Source organism: Hyla sarda, chromosome 2, assembly GCF_029499605.1.
Source record: "Hyla sarda isolate aHylSar1 chromosome 2, aHylSar1.hap1, whole genome shotgun sequence".
Lineage (NCBI taxonomy): Eukaryota > Metazoa > Chordata > Amphibia > Anura > Hylidae > Hyla > Hyla sarda.
The window spans coordinates 304,052,525-304,068,997 of record NC_079190.1 but is presented as its reverse complement, the minus strand read 5'-3'; the positions used below and the strand labels follow the sequence as shown (position 1 = coordinate 304,068,997).

General features: G+C 42.8%; 1 protein-coding gene across 5 annotated transcripts in view; it reads right to left on the bottom strand.

Moving 5' to 3' along the window:
- KIF21B (kinesin family member 21B) overlaps positions 1 to 16,473 on the bottom strand; it is a 768,527-nt gene that overhangs the window by 494,649 nt on the left and 257,405 nt on the right. For all 5 annotated transcript variants that reach the window (XM_056557611.1, XM_056557612.1, XM_056557613.1 and 2 more), the window contains one exon: positions 13,818 to 13,994. In XM_056557611.1, coding sequence (XP_056413586.1) covers positions 13,818 to 13,994 — 177 coding nt within the window. The remainder of the gene's footprint in view (positions 1 to 13,817; positions 13,995 to 16,473) is intronic.

Sequence of the window (16,473 nt, the reverse complement as noted above, 5' to 3'; positions counted from 1 at the left end):
TACTCCATCCCTTACTAAAGACTGCATTAGGGCCTTTTAACACTGAACTTCTTGTCAGTGGCTGAAAAATTCACATGGACTCTTCTATGACTCTTCATTTGCCACTTCCCAGCCCAAACCTCCAACCTATCCAGATCCATTTGTAACAGTTCACTGTCCTGTACACGGTTCTCTAATTAAACCCACCGGTAATGGCCGACATCTGCGATCCTGCGGATGACCGCCATTAACCCCTCAGATGCCGTGATCAATACAGATCACGGCATCTGTGGCAATGTGAATGTTAAAATAGATGATCGGATCGACCGTAGCGCTGCCGTGGGGATCCAATCATCAGTAATGGCGGATGGGGGTCCCCTCACCGGCCTCCGTCCGTCTCCTGCTCTGGTCTGAGATCGAGCAGACCAGAGCAGAAGATCACATAATACTGATCAGTGCTATGCCCTATGCATTGCACTTAACAGTATTAGCAATCAAATGATTGCTATAAAAAGTCCCCTATGGGGACATAAAAAGTGTAAAAAAAAAAAAAAAAAGCTAAACAATTTAAAAATAAAAAGTAAAAAAAAGTTAAAAATCCCCTCCCCCAATAAAAATTAAAATTGTCAGTTTTTCCCATTTTACCCCCAAAAACGTACATTTTTTTTCATATTTGGTATCGCTGATTACTGTTTTTGTACAAAAAGTTTAAAATTTTATTTAACCTCCTCCTATCACCTGCCATTGGTCGATCAGGCTGACGACCAATGGCAGTTGGGGGGGGGGGGAGGGGGGTAAGAGTTAATTTGCCCCACTCTGCCCACCAATCGAAATCTGGGCAGAGCAGGGGGAACACGGGCAGGAAGGGGGGAGCATGGCCGGCTTACCCGGACTGGCGGAGGCGGCATTTTGGAGCAGCGACTGCAGCAGGAGGAGTGCAGCCGGAAAGTGTGGCGTGGAGAAAGCTGCAGCGAAGATCGCGGTAAGTGATCTTCACTGTGGCCTTCTAAAAGCTGCAAAACTACAACTCCCAGCATGCCCAGACAGCCAAAGGCTGTCTGGGCATGCTGGGAGTTGTAGTTTTGCAACATCTGGAGGGTCACAGCTTGGAGACCACTATACAGTGGTCTCCAAACTGTAGCCCTCCAGATGTTGCAAAACTACAATTCCCAGCATGGCCAGACAGTCAGGGATGCTGGGCGTGTAGTTCTGCAATATCCAGCCCTTCAGATGTTGCAGAACTACAACTCCTAGCATGCCTGGACAGTCTGGGCATGCTTGGAGTTGTAGTTTTGCAACATCTGGAGGGCTACAGTTTGGAGACCATTATTAGCAGTCTCCAAACTGTTCTTCCCCAGTTGTTGCATAACTACAACTTCTAGCATGCCAAGACGGTCCAGGCATGCTGGGAGTTGTAGTTCTGCAACATCTGAAGGGCCAGATATTGCAGAACTACACGCCCAGCATCCCTGACTGTCTGGGCATGCTGGGAATTGTAGTTTTGCAACAGCTGTAGGCACACTGGTTGGGAAAAACTGGGCTAGAGTCTGTTACCTAAATCCAACCCATGTGCCTCCAGCTGTTGCAAAACTACAACTCCCAGAATGCACTGACAGACCGTACATGCTGGGAGTTGTAGTTTTGCAACAGCTGGAGGCACACGGTTCAAATCACTGAGCTGATTTCTAACTCAGTGGTTCCCCACCAGTGTGCCTACAGCTGTAGTAAAACTACAACTCCCAGCATGTACGGTCTGTCAGTGCATTCTGTGAGTTGTCACTTTGCCACACCTGAAGGTTTGGGGTGCTTCCCCCCCATGTGAATGTGCGCCCCCCCCCCCCCCATATGAATGTACAGGGTGGGTTTACAGTGGGTTTCCTTCTACAGGTTTGAGCTGCAGCAAATTTTCCGCCACAGCTCAAACTCCCAGCGGAAAACTTACTGTGAACCCCCCTGTGAGAATGTACCCTAGAAACAGTACACTACACTACACTAACAAATAATAAAAAGTTAAACTCTACATGTACACCCCCTTACACGTCCCCCCCCCCCCCCCAACCAATAAAAATGCAAAACGTCTCATAGGGCAGTGTTTCCTAAACAGAGCCTCCAGCTGTTGCAAAGCCACAACTCCCAGTACTGCCGGACAGCCATAGACTGTCCTGGCAGGCTGGGAGTCTTGCAACAGCTGGAGGTACCCTGTTTGGGAAACACTGTAGGGTCCGCCCCTATTGCAAATTGCTTATTTAGGCCTCAAATGCGCATGGTGCTCTCTCACTTCAGAGTCCTGTCATATTTCAAGGCAACAGTTTAGGGCCACATATGGGGTATTTCCGTACTCAGGAGAAATGGCGTTACAAATTTTGGGGGGATTTTTCTCCTTTTACCCCTTATGAAAAGGTAAAGTTGGGGGCTACACCAGCATGTTAGTGTAAACATTTTTTAATTTTTACACTAACATGCGGTTAGTTCTGACATGAACGCAAAAAAACAACAACACTCACACGTGACCCCATTTTGTAAACTACACCCCTCACGGGACATAACAAGGGGTATAGTGAGCCTTAACAACTCACAGGTCTTTGACAAATTTTCGTTAAAGTTGGACATGAAAATGTTAAATTTATTTTTTTCCCCTGAAATGCTGGTGTTACCCCAAATTTTTCATTTTCACAAGGGGTAATAGGAAAAAAAGCCCCCCAAAATGTGTAACCCCATTGTCCTCCATACTGCCAGCAGTAAAAAACAAATAGATTCATACCTTCCTTCGGTCCCCCGGTGCCTCCGGCAACCCACTCCGCCGCGATCCTCTTCCTGGTTGCCGGTGGTTGGCGAGTCATACTGCACTCAGCCAATCACCGGCTGCAGCAAAGTCCCGACTCGGCAGGCGATAGGCTGAGCGGCAGTGTGACGTTTTCGGCCCTGGCAAATACTTTTCACAGCACTGTATTTGTGACATGCAGTCCTAAGGTTAGGTTCACATCAGCATTGTGGAGCGATGTTCAGAACACCGGGGTACCGCCTGGAGATAATTGGGGGTCCCAGCGGCCGGACATACCACGATCAGACATTTTATCCCCTATCCTTAGGGTAGGGGATAAGATGTCCAGGGGCAGAGTACCCCTTTAACCTGTTAAACTAAAATTAAATACATGACACAATCTTTAACTTTTATCTATTTTGGGGGTAATAGACCTAAAAAATTATAATTCTGACACTGTTTTCTTTTATTTTTCTTCTTGAGGCCATGTTTTTCCCGATCATATTTTTTTCAGAAATTGACTTTTTTATTTATTTATTCACTAGCTGAGTACACGGCGTTGCCCAGTTTTTCTTTCCTAATCCTTTTTGGGGAGGAAAATAAACAAAGGAGGAAGCTTTTGACTTCATATGCAGTCCTCCTGTCCTGCGACCTCCTGTCCCGACCTCCTACCCCGTCCTCCTATCCCGTCCTCGACCTCCTATCCCGTCCTCCTATCTCGACCTCCTATCCCGTCCTCCAATCTCGAGCTCCTATTCCGACCTCCTATCCCGTCCTCCTATCTCAACCTCCTATCCAGTCCTCCTATCCTGACCTCCTTTCGCATCCTCATATCTCGACCTCCTATCTTGAGCTCCTATCCCATCCTACTATCTCAACCTCCTATCCTGACCTCCTATCCAGACCTCCTATCCCATCCTCCTATCCCGACCTCCTTTCCTGTCCTCATATCTCGACCTCCTATCCTGTCCTCCTATCTCGACCTCCTATCCCAACTTCCTATCCAGACCCCCTATCCCGTCCTCATATCCCGTCCTCCTATCCCGGCCTCCTATCGTGACAGCCTATCCCGACCTCCTATCCCGACCTCCTATCTCGACCTCCTTTCCCGTCCTCATATCTCGACCTCCTATCCTGACCTCCTATCCAGACCTCCTATCCCGTCCTCCTATCCCGACCTCCTTTCCCGTCCTCATATCTCGACCTCCTATCTTGACCTCCTATCCCGACCTCCTATCTCGACCTCCTTTCCCGTCCTCATATCTCGACCTCCTATCTTGACCTCCTATCCTGACCTCCTATCCAGACCTCCTATCCCGTCCTCCTATTCCGACCTCATATCTCGACCTCCTATCTTGACCTCCTATCCCGTCCTCCTATCTCAACCTCCTATCCAGACATCCTATCCCGTCCTCATATCCCATCCTCCTATCTTGTCCTCCTATCCGGACCTCCTATCCCGACCTCATATCTCGTCCACATATCCCGTCCTCCTATCCCGACCTCATATCCTGACTCATAATATGTGTACCAGGTAATGAAATATCTCCAGCCTAACGTAAATTAGATGGGAACATACATTTCCCATTGATTTGCATGGGACTTTAAAAAAAACAACCTGACCCTCACAAATGGGGGTAGTTAAGGGTTAAATTAACTATCCTATATTTTAAGTGGACATATAAGTAACATGTGACCAAGTATTATCGAAATATCTCCAGCCGTTTGGAAGTTATGCAGTAACATATATTTCCCATTGACTTGCATGGGACTTTAAACATAAGCCCCGACCCTGGCAAATGGGGGTGAGTAAGGGTTAAATTACCTATCCTATGTTTGTTGTTGACATATAAGTAACATGTGTGCCAAGTTTCATGTTAATATCTTTAGCCGTTTGAAAGTTTTTGTGGAACATACATACATACACACACGTTGAGTTTTATATATATAGATTTTTGTGTGCACATGGCCTAACTTCAAATTTATTCTATGGATCAGTGCAAACCTGTGATTGGATGTGCATCCTTGTGTCGAGATGGGTCTAAAAAGTAGAGATCCCCTGGGATCTAGTAAGGGGAGTCAGTGTGGGGTGGAAGTGGAGGAGGAGATTATAAATTATTTGTTCATTTATTGATTGATTAATTAATTAAACCCAATTCCTTGGCATGCCTTTGAGGTCTTAATGCCCAAGAATTTTTATTTATTTTTCCTTTGTCGCCTTCCAAGCCCTCATCAAAGCCGTATGAGGACTTCTTTTTTGCAGGACAAGTTGTACTATTTAACTTCATAATTTTGGGATTCATATATCTTATTGGTTATTTATTTATTTGTCAAATGGAAGAAATAGATTTTGTCACAAATTTTTAAGTACATTGTGATAATAAAAACATTAAAAAAATAATTAGTGTTTCCACATTACAAGATACATAAAATCGTTGTTTTTTTGGTATAATTTTGGAGTACTTATGAATTTTCTACACATTTTTTACGTATGAAATAAGAATTGGTCGGGTTATAAATTTTTTTTTTTTTTTTTTATGATACTTTATTTTTTTATTGTTACTTTTTTAGTAGTATCACAAGGGTACTCACAGTGATCACTAGACTGCTGGTATAAAACACTGCCCTAGTACACCAGGGCAGTTTATTCAGCTTGTCAGCATAACACCGACAATGTACCCGACCATGCTGCACAGCATGGCTGGATACACAGACACCCATGGCACATGGTCACAAGACCCCAACTACCATGGAAACCGGAGTTGAGGATTGACAGGGCCGATGGATGCAGGCACATGCAGGGGTCATGATTTGTTCTCCGCTCATGGTAGCCAGAAAGGGAGCCCAGCTATTATTATGATGGCCAAGCTCCTGTGATTCATTAACAAGGATAGCTGCAAAATCTTATTCTAGAGCAGACCTGAAAACACAGTGGGCTAGAAAAAGCATGCTTAATGATTGCCGAGTAAGAGGTTTTAAAATGTTTAAAGTTAAAATAATTTGATCACAGTTTGATAAATCTGGGCCTCAGGGAATATTAGATTAACATTAGATAATCAGTCAAACGCGACAAAATCGGTGAGTTTAGCTGACCTTTATCTAATGTGAATAGCTAGTTAAAGTAATATTGCTGAGGCTACGACTCCACTGAGATTTTTGGCCTGCGATTTTTGTGGCATAAAAACGCCAGAAAAAACACCAGAAAAACTGCCACAGTTTTCCCCTGCGTTTGGCATTTTTTCTGGCGTTTTTACCTTTGTGTGGAATTTGCCTTTTTTGGCCAATTTTTGTTTTTTTTTACAAAATAGTTAGGTACCAAAAAAAAAAAAAAAAGGATGCAGTAGGGATGTAAAAATGTATTTAACTACATGTTTATTTTTTATAACAAAATTTTAATAACATTTTTTATAAAGTGTGTGTGTTTAACTTTTTTTCTCTTTTTTTTTCAAATTTTTTATGTAGTACTACTACTCCCAGCATGGAACAGACTGTTTCATGATGGGAGTAGTAGTACCTGTACTATAGACATATCGCCCCCGATGTCAGTCTGACACCTGATGTGATCGTCCATGATATAGCAGTGATGTGGCTCTATACAGCACTCGCACCTCTGCTCTGTACTCTGAGTGATGTTCTATTCACATCACTGGCCGTTCATATTTTCCGCCCAGAGCTGTGATTGGCCGGATGATTGCAGCCAATCAAAGCTCTGAGGAAAAGATGAATGAATGAGTGGCCGGCCCGGAGTACAGTGCAGAGCAGGGATGAGAGCGATGTATACAGCCGCTCCATCTCTGCTATAGACAGGACGATCACAGCAGGTGTCAGTAGTGACACCCGCTGTGATGTGTCCTTAACTGCAGGTACTCCTACTCCCAACATGGAGCACACTCTGCTCCATGCTGGGAGCTGTAGTACCTGCATTAATACACAGATTGCAGCGAGTGTAACTTCTGACACCCGCTGCGATCTGTCTATTAATGCAGGTACTACAGCTCCCAGCATGGAGCAGAGTGTACTCCATGTTGGGAGTAGTAGTACTTGTAGTTAAGGAAAGATCACTGCGGGTATCACTCCTGACACCCGCTGTGATCCCCCTGTATAATGTATAGATGCAGCGGCCGCTCTCCTATGGTCCCCTGCACGGGTGTATATATACACATATTCCTAGAGCTGTGATTGGCTGGAACCATTTGGCCAATCACAGCTCTCTGCTGGAAATATGAATATGTGTATATATACGTCAGTGCAGGGGACCATAGAAGAGCGGCCGCCACATCTATACATTATACAAGAGGATCGCAACGACCCCTGGCGATCTGTCAATAAGTACAGGTACTACTACTCCCATCATGGAACAGTGTGTTCCATGCTGGGAGTAGTAGTACTACCTAAAAAATAAAAGTGAAATACACACACACACACACTACATTTTTATTATTGTTGGCTACATTTTTAGTGCTTTACCCGCCCACATAAATTGATCCCTGTTTATAAATGAATAAAGATTTCGTAATAAAAAAGATACATTTCGTTAGATACAATTTTTTCCATCACTACTGTATCTTTCTTATTATAATTTTTTTATGGTACCCTACGAAATTTGAATAAAAAAATTTGAACCAAAATTGGCGTTTTTGCTCTCCCATAGACTTCTATGGGATGAAAACGCCACGATTTCAGGGCAAAAAACACCAAACTAGGTTTTGTCGGGCGATTTGAAAATCCAGCCTCTGAGCCCGAAATTGCTGAAAAACGCCAAAAGGGTTAAAAAAAAATGGGGGTGAGTAAGGGTTAAATTACCTATCCTATGTTTGTTGTTGACATATAAGTAACATGTGTGCCAAGTTTCATGTTAATATCTTTAGCCGTTTGAAAGTTTTTGTGGAACATACATACATACACACACGTTGAGTTTTATATATATAGATTTTTGTGTGCACATGGCCTAACTTCAAATTTATTCTATGGATCAGTGCAAACCTGTGATTGGATGTGCATCCTTGTGTCGAGATGGGTCTAAAAAGTAGAGATCCCCTGGGACATTTTTAGTGCTTTACCCGCCCACATAAATTGATCCCTGTTTATAAATGATTACGTTTTAACATTGACTGGATTCACGGATCCTCTTTTCACGCTATGTATACTCTGGAATCGGCATTAGCCGCATCTTGGAATTTAACTGTCCTCATGCATACGTCATATGCCAAATTGCCTCTCCTGGTGAAGAGGTCAATTTTATTGAGGGACACGATTGTAGCGTGGAAAAAGTTCCACCTCCCGTTTCTAGTGTCTAAGCATCTTCCACTAATGAACCATCCAGAACTCCCCTTAAAGATCTCTGCTAGAACACTCTCCCAGTGGGTGGATTAGGGCCTCATAAGGGTTAATCAACTTATTGACAGACCGAACAAAAGCTGGCACACTCCACAGTCCTTACTATCGTTTTTTAATTTACCAGCCTCACACACACTCCCTTTAAATCAGATTTATTCTTTTCATTCCAAGCGCCTGCGGGACCTGAGCAGAGAATCCCTTGATCATGCTCTTGATACTCTGATAGGCACCACGCCACACAAGACGTCTATCTCCGAAATTTACCCAGTGATCCGTAAGGTACTCCTCAAAATTGATCCATCCGCGATTTTCTCCTCCTGGTCCTCTTGGTTAGCGGATGAGGATATCTTGGACTGCATTCTTCAGGGCTGGTTGGTGGTGAGGCGTTGCATCATAAATGAACGCTGGCGCGAAACTTATTACAAACTAGCAAATAAAGCACTCTACGGTTTTAATATTTTACCATCCCCTAATTTTCCAGATAGAATAACGGCATGCCCTAAATGCTCCACCCCCCTGACTAATTTATGGCAGGGGGTCTGGACTTGCTCTCACTCTCAGGATTCTGGCACATCATTCGCTCTTATATTACAGATACTTGGGACATTACATTGCCCTATACTCCTAGATATTTACTTTTTCCTCAGTTCAAACCCCCAGATGGCACCACTTCATTTCTACCAAACATTCCCCAGATGATTCATATAGTCCTGGTAGTAGCACTAAGATGTTTATTGCTTCATGATTGTCTGCTTCTATCCCGACACTAACTATGGTCATATCACAACTTAAAACATTCTGTGGCATAGACAGGCTGGACACGGAAAGACAAAAAAACACAAAAACAGGAAACATTTTTGATAAATGGAAGGTATTTATACTCAGTCACTACACTACAGAGGAAATAGCTGACATAGTACGAACTTTTAGTTCCACCGAATGGTACCGCCTAGGTGCTATTGGGGATACGCTGGGGGCCTTGAGACTTCCCTCATAGCCTTCACTGACGGCAGAATATATGGCCGGTGCACATGCACATACTGTCTGTCTTGTATCCATTTAGGTATCTACGGATATGCAAGTCCTCTCTCGATAATCAAGTGTTACTTTGGAACTATGAGATTTTCTTTCTTTCCAATTGTCCTCATTTAGCGACCATGCAATAGGCTAATTGCCTATGGACTTTAATTTTGATGTACGAACTCGTTCTCTCCATTCCGCTCTATTGCATGATGGTTTACTCCGATGCACACCTTTGTTCATCATTGTATTTTGGCTTTACGTTATGCTTTCTGTGTGTATATGTTTTGTTTACAAAAATTGCAATAAAATGTGTTTGAAAAAAAAAAAAAAAAGAACACGCCAGGAAAAACTGCCAGGAAAACTGCCATGAATTTTCCTTGCATGTTGGCAGTTTTTCTGGCGTTTTTTCTGGTGTTTTTCCTGGTGTGTGGAAATAGCCAGTTTTGTCACCCTGTGGCAGTTTTCTCACTGCTTTCGGGGTGCCACTCTGTGGGTCGGATGCTGAGCGCCCGGTCCAGAGAGTGTAGGGAGATGAGGAGTGATGTTTAGCATCACTTCTCACCTCCCTGGCAGTATAGTATACAGGGGGGCATAGTGTACCCGTGTATACTATACAGGAGCCGAGAATCCTGTCATTATACTGACAGGACTCCCTGCTCCTATAGATAGCTGTATATAGTGTATAAAGAAGACGAGGTCCACTTACCTTCCTCGCTTCCTGTCCCCGCCGAGTCAGTGTAGCTCCGCCCCTAGTGATGACATCATTAGGGGGCGGAGCTACAGAAGGGAACCAGGCTAGTAAATCTGAAGCTCTGTTTAAATTGTACATTTTGTATAATGTGAACAGACCCTTCTGGCAGTGTCTACCCAGAAAGAGAGACTCCAGCTGTTTCTAAACTACAACTCCCAGCTTGCCCAGACAGCCAAAGGCTGTCTGGGCATGCTGGGAGTTGTAGTTTGCACCAATTGGTGGCTCCCTGTTTGGGTAGACATTGCATTATGGGTGCTCTCCCCAGCGGACAGCGCTAAAAATGTCATAACCAATGTTTTGTGTTTTTTTTCTTCTTGTTTCAGATCTGTGTATGCAGAGGATTACGGCGGATTAATTTTTTTTTCTTTTAATAAAATGGTTAACGAGGGCTGTGATGGAGTGTTTTTTAAAATAAATTTTTTTTCCAATGTGTTGTGTTTTTCTTTATTGAATTTTCAGGCTTAGTAGTGGAAGCCGGTCTTATTGACGGAATCTATTACTAAGCCAGGGCTTAGCGCTAGCCCCAAAAACAGCTAGCGCTAACAGCCAATTATTACCCCGGTTTGGTTGGTATTGTGCAGAGCATGAAAATTTTAATTTTTTCATTTTTTTTATTTTTATTTATATATGTAAATAAAAAAATTAAAAAACATATAGGGTTCCCCGTATTTTCTTTCTCAGCACAATGCCAACCAAACAGCAACAACCATTGTTACTGGCCCTACCCAGCCTAAATAACGCCAGCCTGTTACCGCCTAGGCCCAGGAGCGCCATTTTTGACACTCTGGGCCTGTTGGCACGGCTCTTTCCGGCACCCCTGTGGCGGTGGGTACCGGGGTAATAATTGTCGGTTAGCGCTAGCTGTTTTTGGGGCTAGCGCTAAGCCCTGGCTTAGTAATGGATTCTGTCAATAAGGCCGGCTTCCACTACTAAGCCTGAAAATTCAATTTAAAAAAATAAAAAAAACACATTGGAAAAATAATTTTATTTTAAAAAACACACAGCCCTCGTTAACCATTTTATTAAAAGAAAAAAAAAATCCGCCGTAATCCATTGAATCCGCCGTAATCCTCTGCATACACAGATCTGAAACTACTAGAAAAAAAATACAAAAAATTGGTTATGACATATTTGGCGCTGTCCGCTGGGGAGAGCACCCATAATGCAATGTCTACCCAAACAGGGAGCCACCAATTGGTGCAAAACCACAACTCCCAGCATGCCCAGACAGCCTTTGGCTGTCTGGGCATGCTGGGAGTTGTAGTTTAGCAACAGCTGGAGTCTCCCTGTCTGGGTAGACACTGCCAGAATACAAAACGGACAATGTGAACAGAGCTTCAGACTTACTAGTCTGGTTCCCTTCTGTAGCTCTGCCCCCTAATGATGTCATCACTAGGGGGCGGAGCTACACTGACCTGCCCGGGACTCAAGGGAAGTAAGTGGACTTCGTCTTCTGTATATACTATATACAGCTATCTATAGATAGCTGTATATAGTGTATACCGCCCAAAGGGTTAACCTACAATGTCCAGCAGTGTAAGTTAACTCTTTCCTTGCTGGGCTTGCGCATAGCGCACAGCTCAGCAAGGGGTTAAGTGAGCCAGCAATGTGTATACTGTATACTGGGCAGTAGGTATACGATGTATACCAATGGCTCTGCATCAGCTGTTCTCCCGGCTCTGTAGCCCTGGGGACAGCTGATCCCGACAGTCACATCAGGAGGATCGCAGCGGGTGTCAGGAGGAGTGACATCCGCTGTGATCTGTCCCTTACTGCAGGTACTACTACTCCCAACATGGAGCACACTCTGCTTCATGCTGGGAGTTGTAGTACCTGCAGATCGCAGTGAGTGTAAATTCTGACACATGATGCGATCTGTCTATTAATACAGGTACTACAGCTCCCAGCATGGGGCAGAGTGTACTCCATGTTGGGAGTAGTAGTACTTGTAGTTAAGGAAAGATCACTGCGGGTATCACTCCTGACACCCGCTGTGATCCTCCTGTATAATGTATAGATGCAGCGGCCGCTCTTCTATGGTCCCCTGCACTGCCGTATATATACACACATATTCCTAGAGCTGTGATTGGCTGGAACCATCTGGCCAATCACAGCTCTCTGCTGGAAATATGAATAGGTGAATATATTTAGGAGTACGTTTAGGAGTCCATAACGCTGCTCACCCTTCTAGACATTTAGGGGGACATTTATCAATGTTTGCTTATGTATTCCTTTTTTAGTTATTTTTTTCTTACAATTTTTTTGCTTATGTGTGACTTATTTATCAACTGCTTTCAGCCTGTTGATAAATTTCTTTAACGTAAGCAATTTTAAATTTTTTTCCTTTGGTAGTGGCTTTTTCTGCTCCATGTATGAGCTGGAGTAAATTTAGTAGATTTTTTCAAGTTTTTCCACTTGATAAATCTCTGACCACTGCAAGTCAAAAATCACATATGCTTAGGTAAGCAAGATATTTATTTTTTGCTTAGGGCACTGCCCAATCAAAAAGTCGCAGAAAAAAGAGAGTAGTCGCAACTTTTTTGAGACAATTTTAACCTCTTAAGGACACATGATTTACTGGAACGTCATGTGTCCACTCCTGATCTATAACGCGGGGCCACGTCATAGCGGGTCGGGCCCGGCCTCTAACAACGGCTGAGACCCGTGGCTAATAGTGCGCGGCATTGATCGCGGTGCCGCGCACTACTAACCCTTTAGACGCGGCGTTCAAAGTTGAACGCCGCGTCTAAAGTGAAACCATGCCGGTTAGCTCAGTGGGCTGTTCGGGATAGCCGCGGCGAAATCGCGGCATCCCGAACGGCTTACAGGAAAGCAGGGGGGTCCCTACCTGCCTCCTCCCTGTCCGATCGCCGAATGACTGCTCAGTGCCTGAGATCCAGGCATGAGCAGTCAAGCGGCAGAATAATCGATCACTGGTTTCCTATGAGAAATCAGTGATCAATGTAAAAGATCAGTGTGTGCAGTGTTATAGGTCCCTATGGAAGCTATAAGATTGCAAAAAAAAAGTGAAAAAAAAAAGTGAATAAAGATCATTTAACCCCTCCCCTATTAAAAGTTTGAATCACCCCCCTTTTCCCATAAAAAAAAAACACAGTGTAAATAAAAATAAACATATATGGTATCGCCGCGTGCAGAAATGTCCGAATTATAAAAATATATCGTTAATTAAACCGCACGGTCAATGGCATATGCACAAAAAAATCAATAAGTCCTATCAATGCAAAAATGGTACCGTTAAAAACTTCAGATAACGGCGCAAAAAATGAGCCCTCATACCGCCCCATACGCAGAAAAATAAAAAAGTTATAGGGGTCAGAAGATGACAATTTTAAACGTATTAATTTTCCTGCATGAAGTTATGATTTTTTCCAGAAGTACGACAAAATCAAACCTATATAAGTAGGGTATCATTTTAATCATATGAGCCTATAGAATAAAGATAAGGTGTCATTTTTACAGAAAAATTTACTATGTAGAAACGGAAGCCCCCAAAAGTTACAAAACAGCGTTTTTTTTTTTTCAATTTTGTCTGACAATGATTTTTTTTTCCGTTTCACCGTAGATTTTTGGGCAAAATGACTGACGTCATTACAAAGTAGAATTGGTGGCGCAAAAAATAAGCAATCATATGGATTTTTAGGTGCAAAATTGAAAGAGTTATGATTCTTTAAAGGCAAGGAGCAAAAAACAAAAATGCAAAAACTGAAAACCCCCCGGTCCTTAATGGGTTAACCAAAAAAAAAAAATTACTAAATGCTTTGATAAATGTCCCCCTTAGTCGTTAATTTCTATGCTTTAGTAATTATTTTCTTTATTACTTCTCTTTATGAGTACTCAAATTCTCTTTTGTTTTTACTATATACTTTTTAGTACTGTACTTCGCAGCTATGTGGATTTTATAACATCTGTACTTTATCTTCCTTTATATACCTTCCTTTATCTTACCTTCCTTTCTTCATAATACTGTGTACTTCCTCCTTTGCTCTTCGCACCACATCATTAACCTGAGCCTCAAATGAAGGAGTAGGTGGTGTAGGTCCAGAAAGCACAGAGCGTGCATTAGCCCTTGAGAGACTGTGGCGCAGAGATTCATTCATAGCTTCACTTTCTACCAAACGTGTCCTGTTTGTGTGCAAAAAATTATAATCAGCTGAAAGAATATAATAATGCCAAGGGAATCATTTTACAATAGAGGTATTGGGGAAATCATACAAGTGTGATTTTCATTAATGTCTTCTGCCAGTGATGTTTGTGGATTAAACAATTGAGAGGAGAACACTAAATATTAGCAAGGAGAAATATCTTTCTTAAACAAAGGCAGAGCATGTTTACTAAAACTGTATATTAGCATGCCACTGACACCACAGACTCAAAGCTAATTGCATGTTAAAGGGGTACTCCACTGGAAAACATTTTTTTCTAAATCAACTGCTGCCAGAAAGTTAAACAGATTTGTAAATTACTTCAATTTAAAAATCTTAATCCTTCCAGTACTTATCAGCTGTTATATGCTGCACAGTAAGTTATTTTCTTTTAGAATTTCCTTTCTGTCTGACCACAGTGCTCTCTGCTGACACCTCTATCTATTTTAGGAACTGTCCAGAGTAGAAGCAAATACTCATAGCAAACCTCTACTGCTCTGATATGGACAGATGTGTCAGCAGAGAGCACTGTGGTCAGACAGAAAGAAAATTCAAAAAGAAAAGAACTTCCTGTGGATCATACAGCAGCTGAGAAGTAGTGGAAGGATTAAGATTTTTTAATAGAAGTTATTTACAAATCTGAAATAATAGTTTATGCCTCTAGGACCTCACCACATATGGTGCATAATGGTGTGGGTGGAAATAATTTAAGATGTAACAGCGCTACTAATATAAATTGTTTTAATTAAATGTAAAATATACAATAGATTAACACATTTAGCTGGCACTAACTTGTGATATTCCCACTGGGCCCTAGTGGGGTATCATATAAAAATAGAATAAAATGAAATAGAAATAAAAAATAATAATAAATAATGTCCTGTGTGACAGTGTTCAGATAGGTCCGTTTGTCCGCAAACTTAGTAGATCAATAGAAGTCCAATTTTTATGAATGGATGAACTTATAAAAAAAGTCAATGAATGGACTTGTAACAAAAGGATACAAATGATGTTAAAGTATCTCTCACCACTGCTTCTGGCGGCTCGGTGGTTCTTTGTTGTATATCACAGCCTTGTACTTATGTTGTGCCCCGATGGTGGGGGGGTGGGCATGTTGCAGTCTCCCGTCTTCCTTGGAACCCTGATGGCAGGGGGCGCAGTTGATGTTCCGTGCCGCTGGCTCCGATGGCAGGGGAGCGTGGAGCGGTGTTCAGGGCTGCAGACCGTGCTTGCTTCCCAGCTGTCTGTAGATGGAATAGTACTGACACTCCGGCAAGAGTGTCAGTCAGCACGAGAGCGTTAGGTCTGGCGGCAGTGGAGCACTCGGGAGAGGTGGACAGTCCGGGGATGGCGTCCCATGTGGAGACCCAAGCCGTGGGAAGTATGGGCTGTGAAGATGATCCAAGGTATGATTGCCGCCAGGCAGGGCGGAATGTGGCTGAATTAACTCTTCTGTTGCCAAAGTTGGTAGGTTAGCAGACAGGACACTGGTACAGGATGTGTGAACAGTGCCAGACACCTAGACGCGTTTCGGGGTGCTGGGTCCTCCAACCCCTTCCTCAGTAAAAATGTGTTAACGGAACATCAACTGTGCCCCCCTGCCATCGGGGTTCCAAGGGAGATGGGAGACTGCAATGTGCCCCCCCCCACCCCCCACCATCGGGGCACAAGATAAGTACAAGGCTGTGATATACAACAAAGAACCACCGAGCCGCCAGAAGCAGTGGTGAGAGATACTTTAACATCATTTGTATCTTTTTGTTGCAAGTCCATTCATTGACTTTTTTTTACAAGTTCAACCATTCATAAAAATGTTACTTCTATTGATCTACTAAGTTTGCGGACAAATGGACCTATTTGAACACTGTCACACAGGACATTATTTATTATTATTTTTTATACTAGGGCCCAGTGGGAATATCACAAGTTAGTGCCAGCTAAATGTGTTAATCTATTGTATATTGTACATTTAATTAAAACAATTTATATTAGTAGTGCTGTTACATCTTAAATTATTTCCACCCACACCATTATGCACCATATATGGTGAGGTACTAGAGGCATAAGCTATTATTTCAAATTATTGCTACTTTGTTGCCGGGGGGGGGGGGGGGGGTGTCTGGCTATAGCTTTAATTGCCTTGGTCCTTTTGTTGTGAGCTGCACCATTCTTTTTTAATTTACAAATCTGTTTAACTTTTTGGCACCAGCTGATTTAAGTTATCCAGTGGAGTAACCCATTAGGGCTTTTGAGAGTTTACTTTGTTGGACGCCCTTGTGACACAAATAAGTAGCAGCAGTTTTACTGGCAGTTCCTGTGCGAGTAGCAGTAGTCAGCAGACTTCTTCTCACTCTAACTTCAAGTGCCTTATTATTACTGTCCTGTGTTTATAAAATAAGTCAGAATGTTTAAAAATCACTAACTTCCTGCAGTTAATTGCACAAATGATATATTTTGAA